At 36.9% G+C, this 23,250-nt stretch overlaps 2 protein-coding genes and 2 long non-coding RNA genes across 4 annotated transcripts in view; 1 reads left to right on the forward strand and 3 right to left on the reverse strand.

Moving 5' to 3' along the window:
- Positions 1-442: 442 nt before the first annotated feature.
- LOC121655292 (transmembrane protein 41A-B-like) lies at positions 443-7,673 on the reverse strand. Its single transcript, XM_042009860.1, has 5 exons — positions 7,342-7,673; positions 3,767-3,917; positions 3,496-3,657; positions 3,048-3,186; positions 443-2,959 (listed from the first exon to the last, which is right to left on the reverse strand). The coding sequence occupies exons 1-5, from the start codon at positions 7,479-7,481 to the stop codon at positions 2,724-2,726; spliced, it is 828 nt and encodes a 275-aa protein (XP_041865794.1). The 5' UTR covers positions 7,482-7,673; the 3' UTR covers positions 443-2,723.
- On the forward strand, positions 7,627-11,261 carry LOC121655295. Its single transcript, XR_006013136.1, has 3 exons — positions 7,627-7,694; positions 7,798-7,958; positions 10,966-11,261. It is a non-coding gene; the product is annotated as an uncharacterized LOC121655295 (long non-coding RNA).
- On the reverse strand, positions 8,205-10,004 carry LOC121655294. Its single transcript, XR_006013135.1, has 4 exons — positions 9,883-10,004; positions 9,717-9,804; positions 9,530-9,623; positions 8,205-8,543 (listed from the first exon to the last, which is right to left on the reverse strand). It is a non-coding gene; the product is annotated as an uncharacterized LOC121655294 (long non-coding RNA).
- A 4,777-nt stretch (positions 11,262-16,038) lies between the features above and the next one.
- Positions 16,039-23,250, reverse strand: part of bean1 (brain expressed, associated with NEDD4, 1) — a 52,654-nt gene continuing 45,442 nt past the window's right edge. Inside the window, exon 5 of the mRNA XM_042009861.1 lies at positions 16,039-18,641. Within this exon, the coding sequence (XP_041865795.1) occupies positions 18,287-18,641 (355 nt within the window). The 3' untranslated portion in view covers positions 16,039-18,286. The remainder of the gene's footprint in view (positions 18,642-23,250) is intronic.

Below are 23,250 nucleotides of genomic sequence, written 5' to 3' on the forward strand. Positions count from 1 at the left end.
AAGCTCTGCACAAGTCTGCTAATTACACATTGATTTGAGTCAGGTGTGTTGCAGCAGGGAAATTTCTAAAACTTGCAGGATGCCAGCCCTCAAGTACCAGGAATCAGGATCCCTAATTTAGAATATGAAAGATAAAAGACTCCCCATTTTTCTTTTGGTCAAAAACAAAAATGTCATCCTCAGCTGCTCATATAAAGTTCTACAACTTTAAGCAGCATGGTCTAAATGGAAATATTTACAGTGTTCATAAAGACTAACAGTTAAATGTCTTGTTCTAAACTCCCCTTTTTTATCTTTTTTTTTTTTTTTTTTTTTTTTACACTTATGTGACAGTAAACTGTAGATAAATACAGAAAGTTGACATTTTGGGTGTTTTTACATTAAAAAATAGTAAATAGAGCTTAAAGTTTGTGTTGTGCGCATAAGAACTGAATGTGGGACACCACTTTTAACCTTTAATTATTGAAGATTTCTAGTTTACAATATAAAACTGATAGAAAACCACATGCTGACAAACAAAGCAAACAGCAGACACAGGTTTATGAAAAGCTTTTTTCCATTTTTTTCTTATGAATCCGTTTCTCAGCTCCATCTAAATTCATGTAGCTATTCCACATGCTCCAGTTTTTGATAAAAAGCGACAATTTAAGACTATTTTCTACTGTCTGTTTGCCCTTACTTTTAAAGTAAACAGACATCCAACCTTACAGTAAAATCACCACTGGGTTAGAAGCTTCACATTAACAGAAGCTTATGATGTGGTCTTCTCATGAAAGTCTGCAATTTAAATGTTGGAAGTAACTTAATTCCTGCTGGAAGCTGAATTGATATTGCACTGGAATTTTATTTTTAAAAAGTATGGTGGTAAACATCTGCAGCAAATTTCATGGTTTGTTTTACCTTTGATTCCGCAAAAATAAGACTAAAAGATTTACTAACCTTAAAACTTCTATAATTTAAAAGCATGCATTTATATTTTAAAGTTCAGTAATCTCCAAACCTCTAGGTTAAGGAGTTTAGAAAATCACCACTTTATGCATGTTTTGTCTTTGCTGATGACATGAGTAGATCACACCTATAACAGCCGAAGCCACATTAAGACATGTGCTAGTGCTTTAAGAAAAAAAAAATTCTGTCAGACATCTGAAAGTCTAAACATTTTGGAGATGCACTGATGCAGCTATAATATGTAGAATTAATGATCACCACAGTGTAGCTGATCTCTGTACACAGTAATGCAGACTCATGAATATAAAGCAGTAAGTGACTGTACAAACATTTGGAGCCAGATGCATAAACGTGTACACACAAAAGCATGCATACATCCCATCCTTAACACAAACTGGTATGTTTACAAAGGCAGAATTAGTGCTCCTTATTTGAGCAATTTAAGCAATCCTAAAGAAACAGACAAGATTATTTTGCTCTTTAATATAATGGATATATTTTTCTGATTATACTAATTGTTGAGAAAACAAGTATACAGAGACTGTTCCAATTTTCTGGGACAAGTCTTTGTTGGATCAAGTGCTGCTTCACTTTTTACAGGAATCTTCTTCAACTGTGTTAGGAACACTGTTGGCTTGACTTATTTTAGGAGATCAGCACATAAACTTGGCTTCCAAATCTAATTAAGAGATATATTAATTTCTGCCCTTATGCACATGAAGTTTGAGTTATGAAACTACAGGGAGTTTTATGCAACTGGCCTCTAAAAAAAACTACAAATTTCTTCTGCAAAAATGAGTTAACTCATTAAGACCTGATGTAATATACCATTTCAGGCTTCAATAGGATAAAAATCTGTGCTTGGCACAATAATAGCCTCCTTAACACACCAAGAATCTGATAAACCCTGACAAGCAGTGAGTCCAACTCAAAGGAAATATTTTGCAATTAAATATTAACACATAGATCTTAAAGAAAATCAGGCTAAAAAACACGTTTTTGCATCATAGGAAATGAAAACCTGACAGATAGTTTCACAAACAATCAAGTCAGTGAAATGCACCAACACTGGAAATTACATGTCTGTGTTTTTTCTTGTTTGGGGACCAAGTTTAGAGGAATTCCAAAATAATTCTCCTTTTAAAAAAAATATTAGTGTTAAATACTGCAACTAAAAAAAGGTGATGATTTTTGTTCTCTTCAATAATAAACTCAATATTTTTAGGTTCTGATCAAAGAGTTTTCAAAAATCAGTGACATTTAAACTTTTTCTGACATTTTTCAGACAAAACAAGGAATCTGTTAACCAAATAAATAAACTGAAGACTGATAAAAAATAATCTTTAACTGCAGCCTTATTAAATATTAAACACCTACTTTTTAATGGTACAAATTCAATACATTAATCTCAAAGCTGCAATTGCATTGCTTTTATAAAACTCTAATCATAGTATTTCTACGGGATGTGTTTAGCACTTTCAGAAACAACGTCTCAGCCTTGGCAGCTTTGAAGGTATTCTGAGGAACTCCCGGGAATTTTATTGCCCATCTCAGAAAACTGTGTTTATTTATATCAGCACTGTGAGATCTTCAGGAAACTACAGGACTAAACTGTAACATGATCGGAGGACAAGTTCAGAACAGATCATACCCTGAGTATGACGAGCTTTTAGTGTGACCTTACAGAAATCACACGGCTGGCCTGGATAAAAGGTCGCATGCCTTCAAGTTCATCTGACATGAACTTCCATGAAAAGTCCCTCCTCGCACAGCCATCATCGTGTCTTCCTGTCCTGACTGACGTTGGCCAGGCTGGTACCGTTGCTGTCCATGCCGTCCACCTTGAGGTGAGCTTTGCTGTAGTGTTTAATCAGTGCTCCAGGAAGGAGAGCCATGAGGGCGATGGCCAAGAGCTGAGCCAGCGTCCCCCAGGAGAAGATGTCATCCAGAGAGGAGATCTGCGACAGGATGGACCCCGTACGAACGCAGATGAAGTTATAGGGGATCAAGCCTGAAGGAGAAAGCAGCAGCTGGGTGACTGGTGTTCAGATTTGTTTGTTTTTATATGTGTGCCTTGCTGTATGTGTGTGGGAGCTCACCGATAAACACAGAGAAGAAAAAAATAGACATAGGGATGTTGAGGACAGGACAGGTGATGTTAAGGAACCAGTTAGGAGTCATAGGGAAGAAACGAAGGAAAAGGAGGAAGAAAAATAAACTGCTACGATTTTCCTCTACCTGACATGGGGTGGAAAACAACATGGAAGGAAAGAAGAGAAACAAGGAGAGAAAAATGAAAGACATCTGGCTATGAGATGTGCAGTTCAAATCACATTTTCACCATGGTTAAACTTAACTTGACCCTCTCTATTTAGCATTTATAAGCTGTTTATGAAATTCAGTAAAGTGGATCTACCACAAATGAATGCAGTTGTAAACTGAACTGATAATGAAAAATATAACCAGAAAACCAGGAAAGAGAAAAAGAAAAAAAGAGTAAAGCCAAAGTACCAATTGTAACTGAACATCCCCACCAAACATGCCTACCTTCCTCTGCAGTAAGGCCACCTTTTCAGGAAAGAAGTGAACCACATACTGCTTCCCAAACACTGAGGACAGCAGGAAGCAGAATGTGGAGCCTGAAGTAGTTAGAAGGCAGGCCAACACCAGACCCTCCCAGGGCCCAAATATTGCACCAGCTAACATGTTCTGAAACAGGAGAAAATAATAATGACCCAAAAACCTGTTAAACACTCCATCAGATGACGTGGTTTAGAGTTTTCAGACAAGGTGTGTATAAAGTATGTGTGTGTCTCACCAGGAAGGAGGAGCCAGGTATGGCGAAAGACTGCTTGTACAGGTACGCGCTGCAGAACAGCAGCAGAACGTAGCCGTGATTTTCTCTTTTATAAAACTTGAGCATGTCTGCGAGCTCCCGCAGAGACTCCAGGTCAGACGGGAACTTCAGACTGGATGGAAACAAAGACAGGACCACAGTTTAGTGCTGCCAAGGTTAAGTAACAGTGACATAAACTTTACAAATTCAGCACTGAATTTACAAAACCTACTTCTGCAGTGCTGATTAACACTGTTCCTTCAGCCACATAAAACATGCACTGAGATGAGTTTTATTGTTGTGTAGTTGTATTTTAAGGCATGATTTTTTTTTTGTTTTTCTGTTATTGGAAAATGCCTAATGAAGGAGCTAAATTAATCTGAACATCTGAAATGTATAATGTCTAATATTGTTAGTTTAATTTCAGTTTAAAAAACCACAAGCTTCATGCCACAAAATGTGAACAACTTTTACTATGGAAACATACAAGAGGAAAGGTTTTCGTGTGTGTGTGTGTGTGTGCAAAGCCAAGTGCAAGAGTAACTGGATACATTTGATTGAAAGATAGAAATAGCATCGCTGCCTGCAGACAGGAGCAGAGAAAGATGCTTCTCAAAACTCACACAGGCCAAAATCCCCCCATCTGAAACTCAAGATGCCGGTTTCCTCTACCATCTGCTTGGGCATCCAGCATTCCTTGTTTGTATTGGTCAGTGGACAAATATTCTGCTCTGTCATTGGTCAGCAGTCTGATTATGTATAAGTGCAGACACATGAAACTGCACAGATGTATGTACAGTATTTGAGGAGAGTTGTGTCATCGTAGGCACTTTTAATTTTGCTGACATGTAACCCCATGAGAAACACGCTGTCTCTTCATATAACACACTGACACACACTCATGTAAATATTCACACATAGAGCTAGGTTAAGAAATACTGACTCCCCATGGAGGGGGATTCAAATCTAAAGTCACTTGTCAGTAATATCAGGTTTAAAGTCATGGTAAAAACTTATTTTCAGACAGCTCTGATCTTATAAAATTAAAGTTTAAGTCAGATGATTATTTGTTATCTGTCATTAATGCCCAATCTTTCATTTCCTGTGTGCACTTACGATGTTTTTAAGACTTAAACATGCCGTGTGTGCAAACATCAAATTAATGAGTAACAGTATAACATGAGTAATATCAATTTTCTGTTTGTGAAAACACACGCATGCACAGATGCTGCGCTTGGCATCGAAGTGTCTACGTCAGTGTTATTCTATCGTACCCCGGTAACCTCACAGTTTCAAGACTCACTAAAATACACACACACTTTTACACTGAGACATCTGAACAGATCGGTGTTCACACAAAATCAGAGAAGTTATCTGGTCAGTCTGATATTTACTTCAGGAGAGACAAAAAAACATTTTAATATTAAACAAAGTTAATGTTTTGATCTGATTATGTTAAAGTAATACGTAGTTGTAAACACCTGGGGTCTCACTATTTAAATGAAATCTATAATATCAATGTTAAAGTTCTTAGTTTGACTTCATGTAAAAGATTCTTAAGTCATCAGACAAAAAATAATAAATAAATACAAATGCTTCAAGATAGTTTTTATTATATATATATATATATATATATATATATATATATATATATATATATATATATTTTTTTTTTTTTTTTCACTCCATTTGAAAGGGTGAAAAGGTTGCAGGGTGTCTGGACTTTAGGGAATGCCCTGGGGATTTCTTAAGACATATGAGTGTGTCAGGAAATAATCTGCTGTAAAAATTGATGCTGACTTCACTGACTGTCCTCCTATATTTACAATTTTCCTTTCACCACTCCGGGACTGAGATGTGTGAGATGGAAAAGTATACACCAAGCAGTCATTACAAATATCATCACCTACCTATCATAGAGTAGGTCTCTGATCAGTTACAGCATGGACAACGAACATCTGAGTTCCCTGGAGTGTCTGATACCAGGATGTTAGCAATAAAGTCGTTGCACCCTGTGGATCTGAATCAGATCCAGTCAGATTCGTATCCGGGGTGTTTGGAGGCATGGGGCCTGTTCCAGAAAGCGGGTTATGTTGAAACTCTGGGAAACTCTGGGTTGTCTTTTCCAGAAAGCAAGGTAAGTCTGTTACCAAGTTCCTGACCCTGTGAAGTGGACCTGCTCGCTAACAGGTTCACCATAAAGGTTTCACTCTGTTTCCGGAGATTTAGACGTGAATTCCATAAATGTGTAATGAGTAGAGATCTACTGTCGACCTCTACATCCCAGCACATTGTCTCCTCACAATCCTCTTCCTCTCCTGTGATATAAGTTAAATATTCGGTCAGCAGACAAGTGGATTCAAACTTCCACACTGACTCAAGCAGCAGTTTTCATCCATGATGCTTATCTGTACTTAGCAGCAGCAGCAGCAGCAGCAGCAGCAGTGTCCCCTTCTTTACAGAATGCCTATAGCCCCTATGCATGAATAAAAACTTCTCGCTCCAACCGGGGGAGATAACTCCCTTTTTGTCAACAGTTTCCATGGTGAATCCAAGTATCAGGGATCTATTGATGATGGCTTTCTCTTGGACGGGTTTGTACTGGAATGCAATGACAATAAAGTTTCATTCTTTCATTCATTCATATATATATATATCCCAGGAAGCAAGTTTCCACAATAGATCATATTTGGTATATTGCTTTAACTGAGGGCCCCTTATATTTATGGGATCCTCTTAAGAAATACATATAACTGTATTTTCTGAATCAAAGATGACGACAATTGTTATAGATGTATTCGTTCAATAAAGCCAGTGTTATATATGGCGTTAACCAGTGTGTGAAATAAGGGCGGACACAGTATAAGGACGAAAGGTTTGAGAGTTTGGTTGGTAATCCTCTGTTATACATAACAATAAATACACACTTTAATCAGAAATTTTAATCCCTGTATTTCACACACTGATGCTAACCAAAGTTAACAATAATCCTGCTGTAAATTAAATCTATGAATTGGGTACCCCTCACCAACTTCTGTCTTATCTTGGCCACCCCATTAGAAATTTCCTTGATACGCCACTGCTTGTACATTAAACATGCTATACAAATAAACTTACCATGCCTTGCCTTACTTTATCTGTAAATAATCTGAATCCTTTGGCCTGTCAATGTAAGAAGATAGAAATACCTGACAGAGCTCCAAAATGCTACTACAGCTAATTATAATGAACCTTTATTTGTCACAAGATGCCAGCTGTTGTAATAACCAGATAGATGATTTCAGTTTTAGCTGACACAACCTTTTGGAGTTGAATTGTAAAGATTTGCCGTCAAATAGTAATTGACAGTTAGGCCTGATAAGTAACAGTGTATTATCCATATCTGATATGAAACACTTGTAACAATGTCCTATGATTGTTGAATTAAACACAATTTTATTGGCTTTATCTAAGTACACTTCTTTTGAACACTACTTCTATGGATTAGAAAATGAATAACTCTGGTACTAATATTGTCATACTTCTCCATGCCTACGTTTAAAAATTTCAGTCTTTACCTATACTCCTCGACTTCCTCACCTTCCCCCTTAGAGGCCGGCTGGACCTGCTTCCGTCCCGGGGGAAGGTGCATCGACAGCAGGTAGAGGTAGACACTTGCCGCCGCCACGATGGCAGCCAGTCCCGCTAAAGAGCGCATGTTGCTTCCCAAAGATACTTTCCGTTCACCGTTTACTTTCGCTGAAAACTCGGGTTAAATTTAAGCGGAGGGGAAACCACCAGCGAGATAAAGTTGACGTGTTGTGGTTCAGTTGGACAGCACCGAGGTGAGGGGGTGTCAGTTACCGAGAGGCAGGCTACAGATGACGGTTGACATTCTGGCTGGGCGGCGGACGGATCATATGGCAGTTTGGTGACTAACAACTTTCTCCAGACTGATGGAAATGTCGCTGTGAACTTTTGTGCAACTCAAACAGATAGCTACAGCACCAGCTATTTAACTTTTTTTCTTTTAGGAACTGTCATACAGCCTTGTTGAACACACAGTGAGCCTCGGAGATTTTACGATGTTTGTGTACAGTATGGATGCGCACTAATGCGCTCAGACCACTAGAGGGCGGCATGCTAAAGCTCAACATGAGTTCACAGGAGTCATATATCAGGATCATTATTATGAGTAAGTCTGATTTTGTGTGGGTCAGTAAAAAGTATAAAAATATAATAGGCATTTAATCAGGATTATAGGGTTGTTAAAGTGTATTTTGTGGGCCTACGCTGTTAAATCTCTACACATTTTGTTTTTTATCCAGAGATGCGCACTTTGTGGGATGACATCAATGCACTATTACGGTTATTCGGTGGCTACCTCACGGCACTGATGCCCACCGGTGGTTTGAATTAAATAAATGAGACTTTGGCGTCTTCATGGTAAAAGTTTTATTCGCAGCTATTTTGTACAATAAATCATATAGTGTGTATAGAATGTGCCAGCGCTGGTGCTCTCTTCTGGTAGGATTTGCTGGCAAGTAGCTTCAGGTGTGTCTAATTAAGTCAATATAGACTTAATTTTGATTCTGTTTTGATATTGCTGTTCTTTTTGGTGCCACTTTCTCTGCATGTCTCTGTTTTATCGCATCACACACACTGGACCATGTGTTTGATTATATCTTGATTTATTGAACATGCTTTGGCTGACACAGTATAGGTCAAATTCAAAAGACATTTGTTAAACTCTTTCTTCTCTTTCTTCACTCATATCTATCTGCAAAGACAAAAAATATAATTCAGTTACAAAATAATGTCATGTAATTACACCACACCACTGCATAAAAAATTCTTACATACAAACGAAAGACAGCTGCTGTTCTTGACAATTCATCCAGCTCCTTCTGTCTTTAAACCCCTCATCCTTTAACTCATCCTTTACTTGACTAAAAAACAAATTAAATCTATTTTATGTTGTCCATAAATTTCTATAACTTGCAACATTACTCCAATATTCTTCTTAGTTATGTGAAATCATTGTGGTATCCACTGCAGTAAATGAGTGAAGCAGAAAAATGTTTTCTGTATGGAGTGAAACTCGTCTCACAGTGGTTACATTCGTGTATTACATCATTTACAAAGGTGTAAAACAATTTCTGATAAACTTTGGGTAGTTGTTCAACCAGTTCAACCATGAAACATAACTTTACACATGCACACATTGCAACCTGCACAAATATCAATATTTTGCATTTCAACGTTAGCTTCAACCTTTCATGTTCTCAAAGCTTCTTCTGCCCATATGATGACATCAAAAGAGAATATAGTCCATTGTGTATCCACTGATAACGTGCTGGGAACGGGATAATGAAGTTGTGGTCATGCTCTACTCAAACTTAACCAACGTCTGGATATTGTTTTCATTTCAAACAATGCATCTTAGGCACCCAAATTAGGCTTTTCTCATTAATCATAACACTGTGCTTAATAGCAAGAGATCACAGATTACCATTAGTATCCATCCCAAGAATAAAATGAAATGATATTTATCCAAAATTTCCTAAGTTATATACATCCTATAGCCACAAAGAAGCTTGCTCATTATCTTGTGGCCCTAGTTTAATTATCACTTATGTACATATTAAAACATAGCAACAGCTTAGCCATCTCCTTCCCATGTATAAGTTTTCCATGCTTTATTTTCTGTTGGTGTCACCAGATGGACATCTTACCTTGTAAAGAAATTGTTAAATTATTATTTACCTTTCAGATTTTCTAAATGTTTCCAGTGTAACTGGGCTCCCGTTGTTCACGACACCTTTATGTATTTCTTGTAAGGCTTCATCTTCTGGGATAACTAGAAAATTTAAGCACACACATTATTGAAATCAAATCTTCAAAGTTTTTCATCTGTCACTTAAGTTTTAGTAAGTAAGTAAAAAGCACACACCTTTTGAATCCCCATTAAATGTAATGGGTATCGCTTGAACCCCGACCACAAGAACGAGGAGCAGGAGAAGAATCTGAGCTTTCATTCTCTATCTCAGAACACAAAAAAATAAAAGTAATTTTCTGTCTTTTATCAATAAAATTCCCCAGAAAATAAAATAACTCACCTCTGGTATTAAACTCGTAGGCTGCTGCTGTCTGTTGGTTTTTAGAGTGAAGTTACTGTTCCTGGTGCTGAGTTTTGATTTGCATGCATCACACCTGACCAACAGGTTTTATGCTGGGTGTGTTAATGTCTGAAGCATCTTAACAATCTGCCCAAGTCAGTTAGAAGAAGAATAAATTCTAAAAATAAATCACCTACTATTTGTTTTCAGGAGTGCAAAGTTCAAGACCATCTCTAAGCTCCTCAAAGTCATGTGTGATTTAACTAGATGATGTGGGCTTGCAGCACAGAAAGCACTGTATACAGCACAGTCAAAAGAAAGTGACACAATGACTATGAGCTGTGGTGAAATTAAGATTCAGGACTATAGGGATTACAGCCATTTATATAAACAATGACTTGAAATCAGAGCACCAAGATGTGAATATCTACAAATCTATATTTCTATACGTTTTTCTGTGCATTTCAATGGCTCACTGCATGTTGTTGTTTCCGAACTTAAGCTTTGCTGAAAACATCGAGACACATCCGTAATCAGGCCTCAGTTGTGTTGAAACAAAATCTTAAAAATCAAGTAAGAAAATAAAAAAGTTGGCTGTTAGATGTTGTCAGGCTGATGCAGGCACATCCTGTTCAGGTGAGACCTCTACACGGTGTGTACAGTTTTTAAGACTTTGCTCCCATCTGACTGTTGTTACTTGGAGAAAATCAGTTTATATCAGTATAGTTCAGTATTTTAGTTATTTGCGGTTTCTTAAGAAAGCTTCTACTTTTTCCTAAAAATAAACAAAGTTTGAATGTAGTCAAAATAAAACAGTGACTCTTGCAGCTTGTTTGCAAAATTCTAATATTTTAGTGGATTGTTAAAGTTTTCTGAATTTTCTAGCAAACGTTTTTGTCATGTAAATTCAGCACAGACGTGTGAACCAAAGGGAGGTTTTCTGTGCTATTAAACATAGTATGGGTCATCATTGCAAAGTTATTATTTTTAAGTTCAATGACACTTAAAGTTTTTGTGCTCACTAGAATTCTCTTTTTTCAGCCGTTCTTTTTCTCCTTTCCCTCTTTCTGTCTCTGATTGCAGAAGTAGTTCCTGGTGTGCAGGATTGAGCTCCAGCTGTCAACCATCTCCAATCAAGCTAAAAGCTGGTCCTCCAATCCACGTCTTCACCTGATCCTAGACTAATCTACAAGTCAACCATATTCCAGCCCATCAACCTTACAAATGTCGCTTCCACCGTCTCTCTTAAACAAAGCTCAAGAGTTATTCCCATGCTGCCACTCTGAGTTCAGAAAGCCCCATTCTTAGAAAGGCCATTCTCCCATTAACCAGGGCAACTCCACTCAAGGTACAAGCTTCTCAGGCATTTTATCCTCTGGTTTTCAGGAATAAACAGTCAAACTTGCTCCAAAGACAGCCCTTTGCTTTTGGGTTTAGTTGAACATTTTAGATCTCTAGAAGTGATTAAATTTAGTAAATGTCCAAAGAACATGTGCACATAGTAGAATAAAAGCTGTCTGTGGGTTTTTCATGCAAATTTACCATATTTGTGATGGCACTTACATTTTTATGCTTAATTTCTTACAGCTTGTTCATATATGAAGTAACATACTTGAACACATAAATCACTGAAGTAACACAAGAGTAAATGAAATTAAGGAGATTAGTTCTTCTCAAAGGTATAATCATGTGAGCGTAAACATTTACTGAAGTTTCTGTAACAGCAGGGTCATACAATTTGTGGTCAAATTTAGTAGCTGAATTAATTAGTTAATTGTGCATGTCTTGAATGAGTTATACCAGCTTTTGTTCAGGGTTTAAATTACTAGATGTTGAAATAACCACAGAATATTTAATTTGTGTAAACCAGTGTGAAATAAAAATAAAAGCTGTCCAGTCTAGCACGATTGAGCACATTATCTTTCTAAAAGATGTCTTTATACTTTCAATTGCCTACATGTATGTTTTTACTCAGTAGGACTGAATTTAAATTCAATTAAGATTTTATTTTATCCACCCATATTTTAACCCACATGCTACAGTTTTAATAAAGTTAAATATTCGGTCAGTGGACCAGTGGATTCAAAGGTCCACATTGACTCAGGTAGAAGTTCTCTCCATAGCAGCAGCAGTGTTCACTTCTTTATAAAATACCTCTTTGTATTGCCCATATGCTTGAATAAAAATGCTCCAATCGGGAGAAATACCTAGTTTTTTGCCAGTGGTTGCCATGGTAATTCGGGGCTCCAATGATTATGGATTTTTGGTTCCCACCTCTGGGTAAAAATACTCATCGAACCAACTCACAGCAGCTGATTTGGAACCGAAAACACAGTTGCTCGGATAAAGTTAACCCAGAGTTTCTGACTAGACTCAGTAAGTTGAACCTCTTTTCTGGAACAGGCCCCAGGACCGCATGCTGGTCAAATGTTTTTGTTTTACCTGTGTGTGTAAGAATTACTAACATCTAGTGGTAAAGATGAAGATGATGCTACTTCAAACAAGCACAGTTGTGAATGGATGGTGGCCCTCGGTGTCCACAATTCTTCCAGACATAAACATGTTTTAATCAGTGAGTGGATCCACTGGCCTCAGGTGCAGCAATAACTGCACTATTGATAACTACTTCAAAATTGTGTACGTGTGTATTTTCTTCTGTGTACCTTTTTAAGGCAATGCTGGTATACGTACCAGATGTGCTCGGGTAGTCAAATCTGTTCAGGGCCCTGCGCTTGCCAACAATGTCATATTATAAGATTCACTGAACAGAAGTAGTTTTTGTGGCTTTTAGTTCTTTTATGTAGAAAACATGGATGAATTTTACAAAGAAATCCATCACCTGTTGAAAGGGACTTACCACAGCCTGGCCATCACCTCTAAAAGTTCAGAAAGCAGAAACGTCACCATTTGCAAAGCATAAAAATTACACAATAAAAGGAAGTAACAGTGTGACTTAATGTTAATGTTATCGACTCCTATTCATTGAAAGCCATTGTGTTTCTGGAGCTTCATTTATTCAAAACGTAACCAGTGTTTGCAACCATAGCTGATATAGTTAACTTGTGATGAGGTCTTTTAATATACATGTGTGTTTCTATGAACCATAAAAGCTGCAGTTAGTGGCAAAATATCACTTCACTATAAACCAGAATTAAGTATAAGTTAGTGCCTTGTAGTTAAAATCTGCAGGGCACTTATTTATGTCCGTCCCCGTGTTCGTACAGAGTGGAAAAATTGCTTTTCAGTACTGTGCTCCTTCCAGCTGAGACTGTACAAAACACCTTACACCTTCAAGACCTTGTCTCTTTTAATTTTAAAAACTAATTTGAAAGACATAAAAATGCAATCATTAACCTGTCATTATTTTAATTTACTTTTTTACTGTTTTTTCTGTCTTTATTGTAAGCATATATATATATATATATATATATATTACTGTAATCAAGATTTTCTTTAAATTCAGGGCTAAGCATTAACAAAAATCGACAGAGGGTGCAGGGACATGGTAAGTTATGCTAACATACAGGAAAGAGAAAATAAGCTAAACAAAACAGATGGGACCTAGTAAGCAAGTGACTGAGAGAAAATGAAGGAAAAGTATACATATAGTAATTGACATATACATATGCAGTCATTAGGATGGCTGAGAAAATAAATAAATGAAAAATAAATTATAACTAATAATAATAAATATATAAATCTATAAATATACAAAAAACTGTTTTTAATTGTGGTTGCATCCTGTTTGTGGGTTGTGCTGGTACATTTCTTGACCAGGTCTCCCTTTAAAAGAGGTCTATGATCTCATTGTGACTTTCCTGGTCAAACATTGGCTGTTTGACCAGGAAAGTCAAACAGCCAATGTTTGACTTTTGACAACGTTTGAAAAAAAAAGAAAAGAAAAAAAGGAAAAATGGGATTATAAGATAAACTCTTTAATATGAATCTGTTATGTCATTGTGTCTCAGTCTTTCTGTCTTCCAAAAAGCAACCACATAGATTTGATGAGTTCAGATTTATTCACTCTGTTCTACAGAAAAAAAAAAAAACAAAAAAAAACTTTTACAAAACATTTGAATGTACAAAGTAATGAAACATTATTTAAGAAGATTATTTTTAGCGCATAAAGGAAGAAAAACAGAGGAAGATTGATGGGGACGCTTACATATCATTTACTTACAGAGACTGTGCCTACAAATTAGTAAAAGCTGGTGCAACCATATGCAAACAAGTGTAAGACTGATGCATTGGAAATACATTTTTTCTAGTCTGACACAGAATGGAGTCAAGTGCTTTCTCGGTACGTGTTTAAAATGAACAGATACTGTAATACTGACTGTCTTTACATTTTCACTTCTGTTCTAATCTAATAAAGCATCATCTTGCTTCTCATTCTATATAAACACAGCAATACAGAGAAAAATGACTGTTCTAAATCTAATTAAGTTTAAGAATCAAACCACCTTCTCAGAGTGATTTAAAGAAGTGGATTCAAATAAAGCTGAATTTCCTATCATAGCTCTGCTGCACCCTCTAGTGAGTGACAGTAAAACTGGTTTGGGTTTCTTGTAAAGCTCGTTTTCTGATGACTGACAGGCTCTGTCTGCTTCCTCAAAAATGTTCAACATATGAAGAATGTTGGGTATTATGTGTGACACATATGTTGGGTGTTATGTGTGACTTAGGGAACATCGGTTTAAATTATTCCTTTTGAATAAAATTAAAGTATATTAACTTCAAATTGTGTTTTGGGTGCTAATTTCTGGACATGTCTATAGATTAACTTAACCCTGCAAGAAATTGTGTGAGAAATGCTGGGGTTGAAGGAGACTTAAAGAAGAAGCAAAGTAACTAAGTGTGGAAAGTGGATACAACTGACAACAGATACTTAATCTTTTTTTGTTTGCCACATGAAAAAAGTATAAAATCCTTTAACTCTTCTGGTCATAAGATTTAAAATTAGATCAACATCAGGTGAACAGCGACACATGGTAGATTTATACAATGTTATTATATACCCAATTAAAAAACGAAACAAAAATTCAGAAACAGAATGTGAAATATTAAATACAAAAATGACCGAATAACTTGCTGAATCACTTTTAGCAGAAGTACCTTGAAGTAGTAATTTTTCTGTATATCATCAGGATCAGATTGTAGATGAATTTAGCCTCAATTTCCTGCACAACATGGCTTCACTTCATTGAGGTTTGCAGCAGTGATTAACCACTTTATTGCAAACCATTCAGATTTTGGTCTGGAATTTGACAAGGCCATTGCGAAACTTTGACTCTTTAACTTTTAAGCCTGGTGTCATTGTTCCATTGTGTATGCTAGTTTGAGCCAAGCTTTAGCAGATGGCACTTTTGACTCAAGAATAAACTCAATGACTCTTTTACAGTATGAGGTGTTTGTACTGATATGCTGAGTTTAATATTCTCCAAACATGATGCTGTGCATTACAACAAAACATTTCCTCTTTGGTCTGGTCTCCCCTAAGGACAATTTCTTTTGTTCAGCTTTTTTGTAATTGTACTGAGACAGATTTTAAGATTTAACACGTTGATTGAAGCATGTTGACTCTTAGGTGTAGCTCTTGGGTTTTTTGCAGTTTCTCAGTCTCGCTAGGACATCCACTCCTGAGATGATTGGTAGCTGTCTTAAAAGCTTTTCCATTTGTGAATTATTATTCTCACTGATGGAACGAATGGTGACAAATAGTTCATATATGGCTTCATTACCCTTCAACAGTTGCTTCTCTAAAATCACCAGCTTTTACATGAACCAGACCAGCAAAATGCCAAAATTTCTGCTTTTATAGAAGTGATCACACTTACTTATTGTTAATTAACCAACTGCATTTGATTAACACCACCTGACTGCTATTTACCCTCTTAATTCCTAGGGAGACAGTGAGGGTGGACATTGTTATTCATACACTGCTTCTACATTTTGGTTAATGTTACGTAAAATAAATAACAGGTAAAAAGCTTGAAATTTTTCTATTTTAAGACTTGGTATGGACGTTTTTTAATTCTCTCTCTCTCTCTCTCTCTCTCTCTATATATATATATATATATATATATAATGCTTATTTATAGAAGTGTACTGCATTTTTCATATAAAAACTGAGGATGTGAGTTATGTTATCTGCTCCCAAACTAGAAGATGTGATCTTGTGAAGCTTAAAACAATCAAAACTATGTTTTTTCCCCCGTTGGATAAATCATCCCCATCATTATAACTTGCTTAATAATGATTCAGTGAAAGGCATTTTTTCAAACTCACATCAATAAATGAATATGTGACCATCAGATGTTTATCAGCAAAAAGCATGTAATGGGTTACTTTAAGATAATTATAGATACAATGTTTAGGCTAACAGTCATGGGAGCATCTAGGCACATTGTCAAACATAATACAACACAGCACAATCGCACAATGACCATTTTCCGAATCAAAGTAGAAAATAAATAAACTCATAATCTGGATAAATAAAGACAAATTACAAAAACAACATTTATATTGTTACAGAAGCTCAGTCTCAAGACTTCCTGCTTCAATAACTGGTGATAAATGGTGTCTACAGGTCTTAGTGTCTCCAGGATAACCAAGGTTTATCTTCCACACGCTCCTCACACACACAAACACTGCTCCTTTGCTTCATAAAAATATGTTAAATTCATGCTTTAAATAAAGATTGTTTTGAAGCGATGCATCAAGCTGGGGCTATTATTCCAACAAAACCTTAACTTTGCTATATTGATGTCCTTTATCCACTTCGTTTGTTGCTTCTGAGCCCACTGCAACAGTACATTTTGTGTGGAATTCATGCATTTTAGAATGAATGTAAAATGTTAGGTATGACTGATGGCTTTGATGTGAGACAGTGTGATCAGAATAAACAAGAATTGCCACAGTTACTAAAACTAGCTCCAAACTAAAATCTGTTATTTTCCTCTTAAATGCACTTCACTCTGCCTCATATTTACACTAAAAATGTTTCCAACGGGCATTGATTTTCTTTGCCTTTAAAGTGTTATGCAGTTGTGAAATTTTTCATCTCTCTTAGGATAAATACATTCAAAGACAATAACATTCACAACATTTGCTGTGTCCCTGATTAGGAAAATGATACATCAAACATGACACATGCAATGTAACTTATAATTGTGTGAATAAAGCAGAATTGGTGGTTTGTAAATGACGGTAAATTGAAATGTTTGGGTGTGGACTGAAACCAGAAATGTCACCTCATCATGATCTTTCTTTCTTTCTTTCTTTCTTTTACAAATTTCTTGATGACTGATTTATTTTTTACACAATATAGACATTTTTCACCATCTGAGTATGGTCTTTGAATTACAGCTCATATTAACTTTATTTTTTAACGATGCTAACAGATATCTTAGTTTGACAAACACAAACCAAACGTTTTCCAGACTGGGACACAGGATGGAAAATGTTGATCAAGGTCCAATTAAACTCTTTCATGTGCCAGAAGCATCTATTTCTCAGGGAATGGTTTGATAAAGTCTACAGTTTTCTGTGTAACGTCTCTGTTCCAGCAACCAAACCTCATGAGGAGGAAGGCTCCGAGCTACATTTTTCTGCTGGTGCCTAGTTTCAGCATTGATATTAAAACCAGAGCCCTTGAGAGTTATGGCAAACACTGAATAAATCGAGACCCCTCTCCTGTGGTGACAAATGCATGCTGCAAGAATTTAGCATTATCTTTCATAACAACAAAGTGTGCTGCTGAAAAGTCCTCCTTCGGTTATTTTGGTTGCTGTGGTCACAACTATTTCATCACAGTCTTTCTTCTAATAACTAAGATCTATCATCTCACTGGAAGCTAGAGAACAGCACACTGCTCTATTGTTAACACCCTATAGAGACTTTAGATATGTGGTGTGTTTGTAGTGTAAGGTATTACGATAACAAATAAAAAAATAATTGAAGGATGGTACTTGGTGTCCGTGTGTATAACCTAAACTACACAATTAAAAATCACTGTTTTTCTTCATTTGGTACCTTAAACTCCACACAATGAACAATTATTATATCTGTCCTAATTTAAGAAACAATAACATTGAAGACATGGGAGTAAATGAACTAAGTAATTTAACAGATGAGTCTCTGTCCAATGGAGCATTACTAGGATGAGTGGTCATTCCAGTAATGTGGTGGTTCAATGCTCTGACCACACTGGCTGCATTGCAGTCCACAGTGACATCTGAGTCTCATAAGGTGTTTGCAGATGTGTGAACAATGTGTACATCCCACTGGTGTCCATTGCTTGGTGTCACAGCTGCTCCTAACGACCTTTTCCCCGCATCTGAGCGTTAGTTTAATTCAACTGGGGAAGGCCAACAGCTTGAGTGAAGAAAACAAATTAATTGTCCTAAGAGATCTGGTTTGCTGGGAGTTGCTGGGAGCTTCCATCGTCCCCCCTCTCTGATTGGTGTTTATAAAGGTCACATGGCATAAGAGGGAGGGGCTGTCCTTGTTCAGCCAGCACTGACTCATAAGGCGGCGCTGCCTCCAGCGGGAAGGAGATGGATGCAATGTGTTGGTGCTCATGCAGTCCCAAGGGGTAGTGGGAGGGGGAGAGCCAGGCAGCACTGGCTGAAGCATCTGGACTTGGCTGCTCTTCTGACTCCGCCCCGTTCTCACAGGGGTCCAGTAGAGAGTATGGAGGTGGGTCATCTGTGGGGATGTAGATCTGAGTCGAACCAGGGCCAACACACTCATCATAGCTATAAAAATGAAAACAAAAGTGACATTATCAGTGATATGAAGCTGGCAAACTCTGAAGAATGTGAGAGCACAGCTTTAATTAGTTCATTTTCTTCTTCTTCTTCTTCTTCTTGTAGTCCTCATTTCTTGTGACATACAGTATGTAGCTGTGAAAGATCATCCTGCTAATTTTATTCTCAGACAATGTCAGCACTGATTTGTAGTTAAAAGACAACTTTCAATGAGCTTAAAGGTACAATGTGTAAGATTTACTGACATCTAGTGGTAAAGATGGGCATGCAAATTACATTAAATGCCAAATACAGTTGTGGATGGATGGTAGCCGTCAGTGGCCAAAATCCAGTGGCAGCCGATCCAGTGGCCACATGTGCAGTGATGACTGCACTACCTTTAACTACTTCTTTTTTTTTTTTTTTTTTTTTTTTAACTTGTCCTGTCCAGGATCATAGCAAGCAAAATAATAATCTGGTTGCTGTATCGTGCTGAACAAATTTGCTCTGCCAAGGGGAGGCTTATGGTAAGGCTCCTCTTGATAATCTGATTAATTTATTTACTTTGAATCACGAAATCTATGTAATCTTGCTGGACCTGACCGGAGGGGAAAGCAAAAGATGGAAAACAGCAAAAAGAGCAAAAGGGAAAGAAGAAAGGAGACAAAAAGATCACAGACAGAAGGAAACGACCTTTCAATCCACACCATCACCAGACAACAAACTGTTACACCTGAACACAAATATGGTAGCTGCCATGTATGTGGACCCATAGCAAGTAGTTATAAATGGCTCATTCTAAGAGAATAAGAACACAACAGCTATGATTAAATACCAATAAAAATACAGGTTTAAGATAAGTGACCTTTAAATTTTGTTACACAAAATTAAAATTAAAATCAGTCAGCGTTTGATTTAAGGCTTAAATGCTCACTTTGAATCTCTTAAATTGAATCTATCCAACTGAAAAATGAACAAGAAAAACCCTACTACAACATTGTAATTTTCCTCTGGGATAAATAAAATAAACATCCAAAGCTATCCAGAGAATTTTAACAACATCAAAACATGCAATACATGTAAGTAACTATACATTCTTTTGATGCACAGTATAATTAATGTACTGTAACTTAACCCTAGAACAGTAATGTCAGGTGAGTAGCCGTTCAAAACCATTGCAGTTAGGGTGAAAATCACCTGAGCTTAGAATGGAAAATTTAAGGGAGAAGGAAGTTCAGAGATTTGACCACTAGAAAGTCAACCAAATGCTGATAGAATAGGGGACACCAAAAGTAGATTCAACAAAACACATAAGCAGCTTAAAAAATCATTTACTCACTGAATCTTTCACTTACCAGTGAGCCAAAAATGGTGAGCAAACACCAGCATGAGTTAATCAACTGGAGAAGCAAAAACAAGCTCACAGTCAGTATGAAATTACATAATCAGTGGTTCTAATAGAAAAGCCACCCTGGTGGTAATACAACACTTGTATGATACAGAATCAAGCCCATAAAGCCATATTGGGTACTCAATAGCAAAGTACAGTGAGATTTGTGATGTAAAAATGCAACTTTTCAACATCAATGCATAGTCTAACACAACAGGAATTAGTGTTGGCAAACACGTGATTTTTGCCTTCAAAACCATTTTATTTCCAAAAAGCTGACTTTCTGATGTACTCCTGATTTCTGCCGACTTTCTCCTTTACTAAGCAGAAACAGGAGAGGATGGAGGAGATTGTAAAATCGAATAACAGTAAATAGAAAACAGAATTATAAAATAACTGCATGTGTGTGTAGCAGTTGGCAGATAAGGATGGGACAACAGGAAGCAGTAATTCAGAGTAACTCAATCAGCACAGTGGTTAATTAAATCAGTTTGCTTCTACTGCTGTAAGCGTGTGTTCAGAGAGATTTTCTGTCTCTATTACTTTCTTGGCTCCTTCTTTAAATGACATTTTCTTGCATTTGTGTGAAACACCTTTATTTCCATATATCCCATTGTTCCTAACCATGAACCTCTCTACAAATGCTTAAAGAACCATGGACATCATCTTCCACATCCTAACATGAACTTGAACTTTAACCACAACCAGAATCTCATGAACAACATTCTGCCTTTTAAACTGGGCTTTAATCTCACTACTAACAAGCTTAAAGGAACAGAAGAAGTTCTGTGATCCCATCAATCTATCCAGTAATTAAAAATTAGAGCCATTACTGTAAATAAGTGTGGTCGCTTTATTATTTTAGTAATTACAGGTTTTAATAAGGTAATTAAGGTTGTTTATTCATGTAACTGAATCACTTCTGATGTCTAATGGAAAAGATAACTTGGATCTGGATTCACACAGAGGAATAGCAGTTATTTTTAATTCCAATTAAACTTATTGTGAACCACATGCAGATTTATCCGCTTCTTCATTGTATAAAATAAAATTATGAATAAAATAAATACAATAAATAAATGTTTCAAAGTTATAATTTTAACATAAGCAGTTCTTTTGGATTTTTTTAAAATGATATTATCAGACTTTCTATTGATCTTTCTCTCAGTTTTACCCAGATTATTTATTTATTTATTTTGTGACCTTGTACATTTGTGAAATTAGCCTATTGAGGTGAAAATTGAAGACAGTGGAAAGTTTGCAGCAGCCACAATGAGGTGTAAACACACACTGTAAACCTCTGTGTCTCTGGCCTCTCAGGGGTAATATGCTCCTCAGCTCCCACTGTGGATTCTGCTACGTCTGTTTGCACAAACCTCACATTAGATAATGAATGTAGGTTTTGCCCATTTGTGTGTTCTGCTGTTATGTGTGTTAGCTAGGTGTGGCTAGAGTAAAAATAATTTGCTACCCGTGAGATACATCCAAGGAGATACACAACTGGATTCTGTTTATCAGCCTGTTTTGTTTTGAGATCCAGATCCATTATGTAAATTGTTTTAAAACCTTTTATTATCAATCGATAATGGACGTTATTGCTTAAGCTGGATTTACTCGTGCAGTGTCTGTGTACGGTAGGGCAGGTGTTACACCAAAATCTGTGACCCATCAGAATCTGTGACCACAGGGGGGCGATAGTGTACATTTCTCTGGATGTATAGACGACGAGCAAAGTCTTGAAAACATTAGGTCTGAGTTCATTGTAATGCGGATACAGTAAAATTACACACTCTGATAACAATCAGAAATGGTGACCTCTGTGTTCTTGGCTATATAAGGGTTACATATTGTGTTAAAAGAGTCCAGACTAAAATGGGCTCGATACACGGGGGGAAACCAAGGTGAAACACAACACATGGGACACAACAAACAACAGCGACAGCATCGCTCATCGCGCTATTGGATTGCCTGTCTCCAAGAAATTTGATTGGTTATGATTTTGGAGGAAATTTTGACATTTTCAAAGCAGTCCGTGACAGACAAGGCATGAAGGATGAAGAGTCAGACGCTTTCGCCTCGAATTGACAAAAATCTTGCTGTTGACACTATTAAACAAAAGAAAAAGACAATCCTCGGTACATTCTATTTTACAAACAAGGAAATAGCATGGTGAATGTCATCATTTGATGGCCGATCTCAAGGCTGATCAGGATAAATCCAGGATATATGTATGTAACGTTAAACATTATTTTTGTTTTATCTATCCTGACATAAGCTGGATCCTCGTGATGAAGAGATATATTCATGTACTTAGTTAATGGATTGACTGTACTGCTTCTGTTGGCAGCTCTATGGAGAATTTCTCTCTTTTTGAAACAGTTAAAAAAAAACAAAACAAACAAACAAACAAAAAAAAAACAACTCATTTGTGATTTTGCACATGAACGCTGTCAATCAACAGATATTAGTGAGTAAATAGTGTCTCATCCTGTTCCTGCATGCAGTGGAAGTTTCTTTCAGCAATAAGCCCACCTTTCTGTACAGCCAGTGCTTGTTTTTGGAAGTGGAAGCCAGATACACACAGGTCAGTAGAAAGGGAGGACCTTTGGCATCTATTCATGCAATGGTTGTGACGCTCCACAGAGCTGAGCACCGTACAGCTCTAGCTACAACTGACAGCATATGGTTGAGTGTGTCCATGTGAGTGTGTGTATTTATGGGTGTACATTATAGCTGGCACGGCTGTGCTTTGAACCACTGAGAAAGGAAGAGAAACCACACTGCACAGCCGAGGTGTGTGCGTAGGAAAAGCATGATTTGATTTTACAAATTTTATCAGATGCTGCCCAGTATAATAGTGTCTGAGATACGTGCAGTTCAGAACATCTTTGTACACGCTAGGAAGCACCAATTCCAACATGTAACATTCTGAAATCTCAGAAAGAAATTCAGCTAAAAGACTCTAGCAAGCACAGGCATCCAAACAAAACACAATTCAAACCCCAAGCAATGAGATGGGAATGCAATAAAACACGGGTACAGTGTGCCCGTTTTAATTTTTCCACTTAAAGCAAACCACACGAACAAGGTGTCATATAAAAGCAGAGACTGCTGTTTACAAAGATGTCTTTCTTATCACTGTGTGTGAGCTGGCAGCTAAAGTGTAGCAAACAAAAAATATATTCATAAATCATGCTACAGCTCTGCTAACGTGCTCTCTTACGATTT

This window comes from Melanotaenia boesemani, chromosome 16 (assembly GCF_017639745.1).
Source record: "Melanotaenia boesemani isolate fMelBoe1 chromosome 16, fMelBoe1.pri, whole genome shotgun sequence".
NCBI classification, from domain to species: Eukaryota; Metazoa; Chordata; class Actinopteri; order Atheriniformes; family Melanotaeniidae; genus Melanotaenia; species Melanotaenia boesemani.

Coding starts and splice junctions, on each gene's coding strand:
- LOC121655292 (XM_042009860.1), bottom strand. CDS start 7,481: ATGCGCTCTTTAGCGGGACTGGCTGCCATCGTGGCGGCGGCAAGTGTC. Junction 3,918..7,341: donor GAGGAAGTCGAGGAGTATAG/GTAAAGACTGAA, acceptor GTTTCCATCCAG/TCTGAAGTTCCCGTCTGACC. Junction 3,187..3,495: donor TGGCCTTACTGCAGAGGAAG/GTAGGCATGTTT, acceptor ACCCCATGTCAG/GTAGAGGAAAATCGTAGCAG.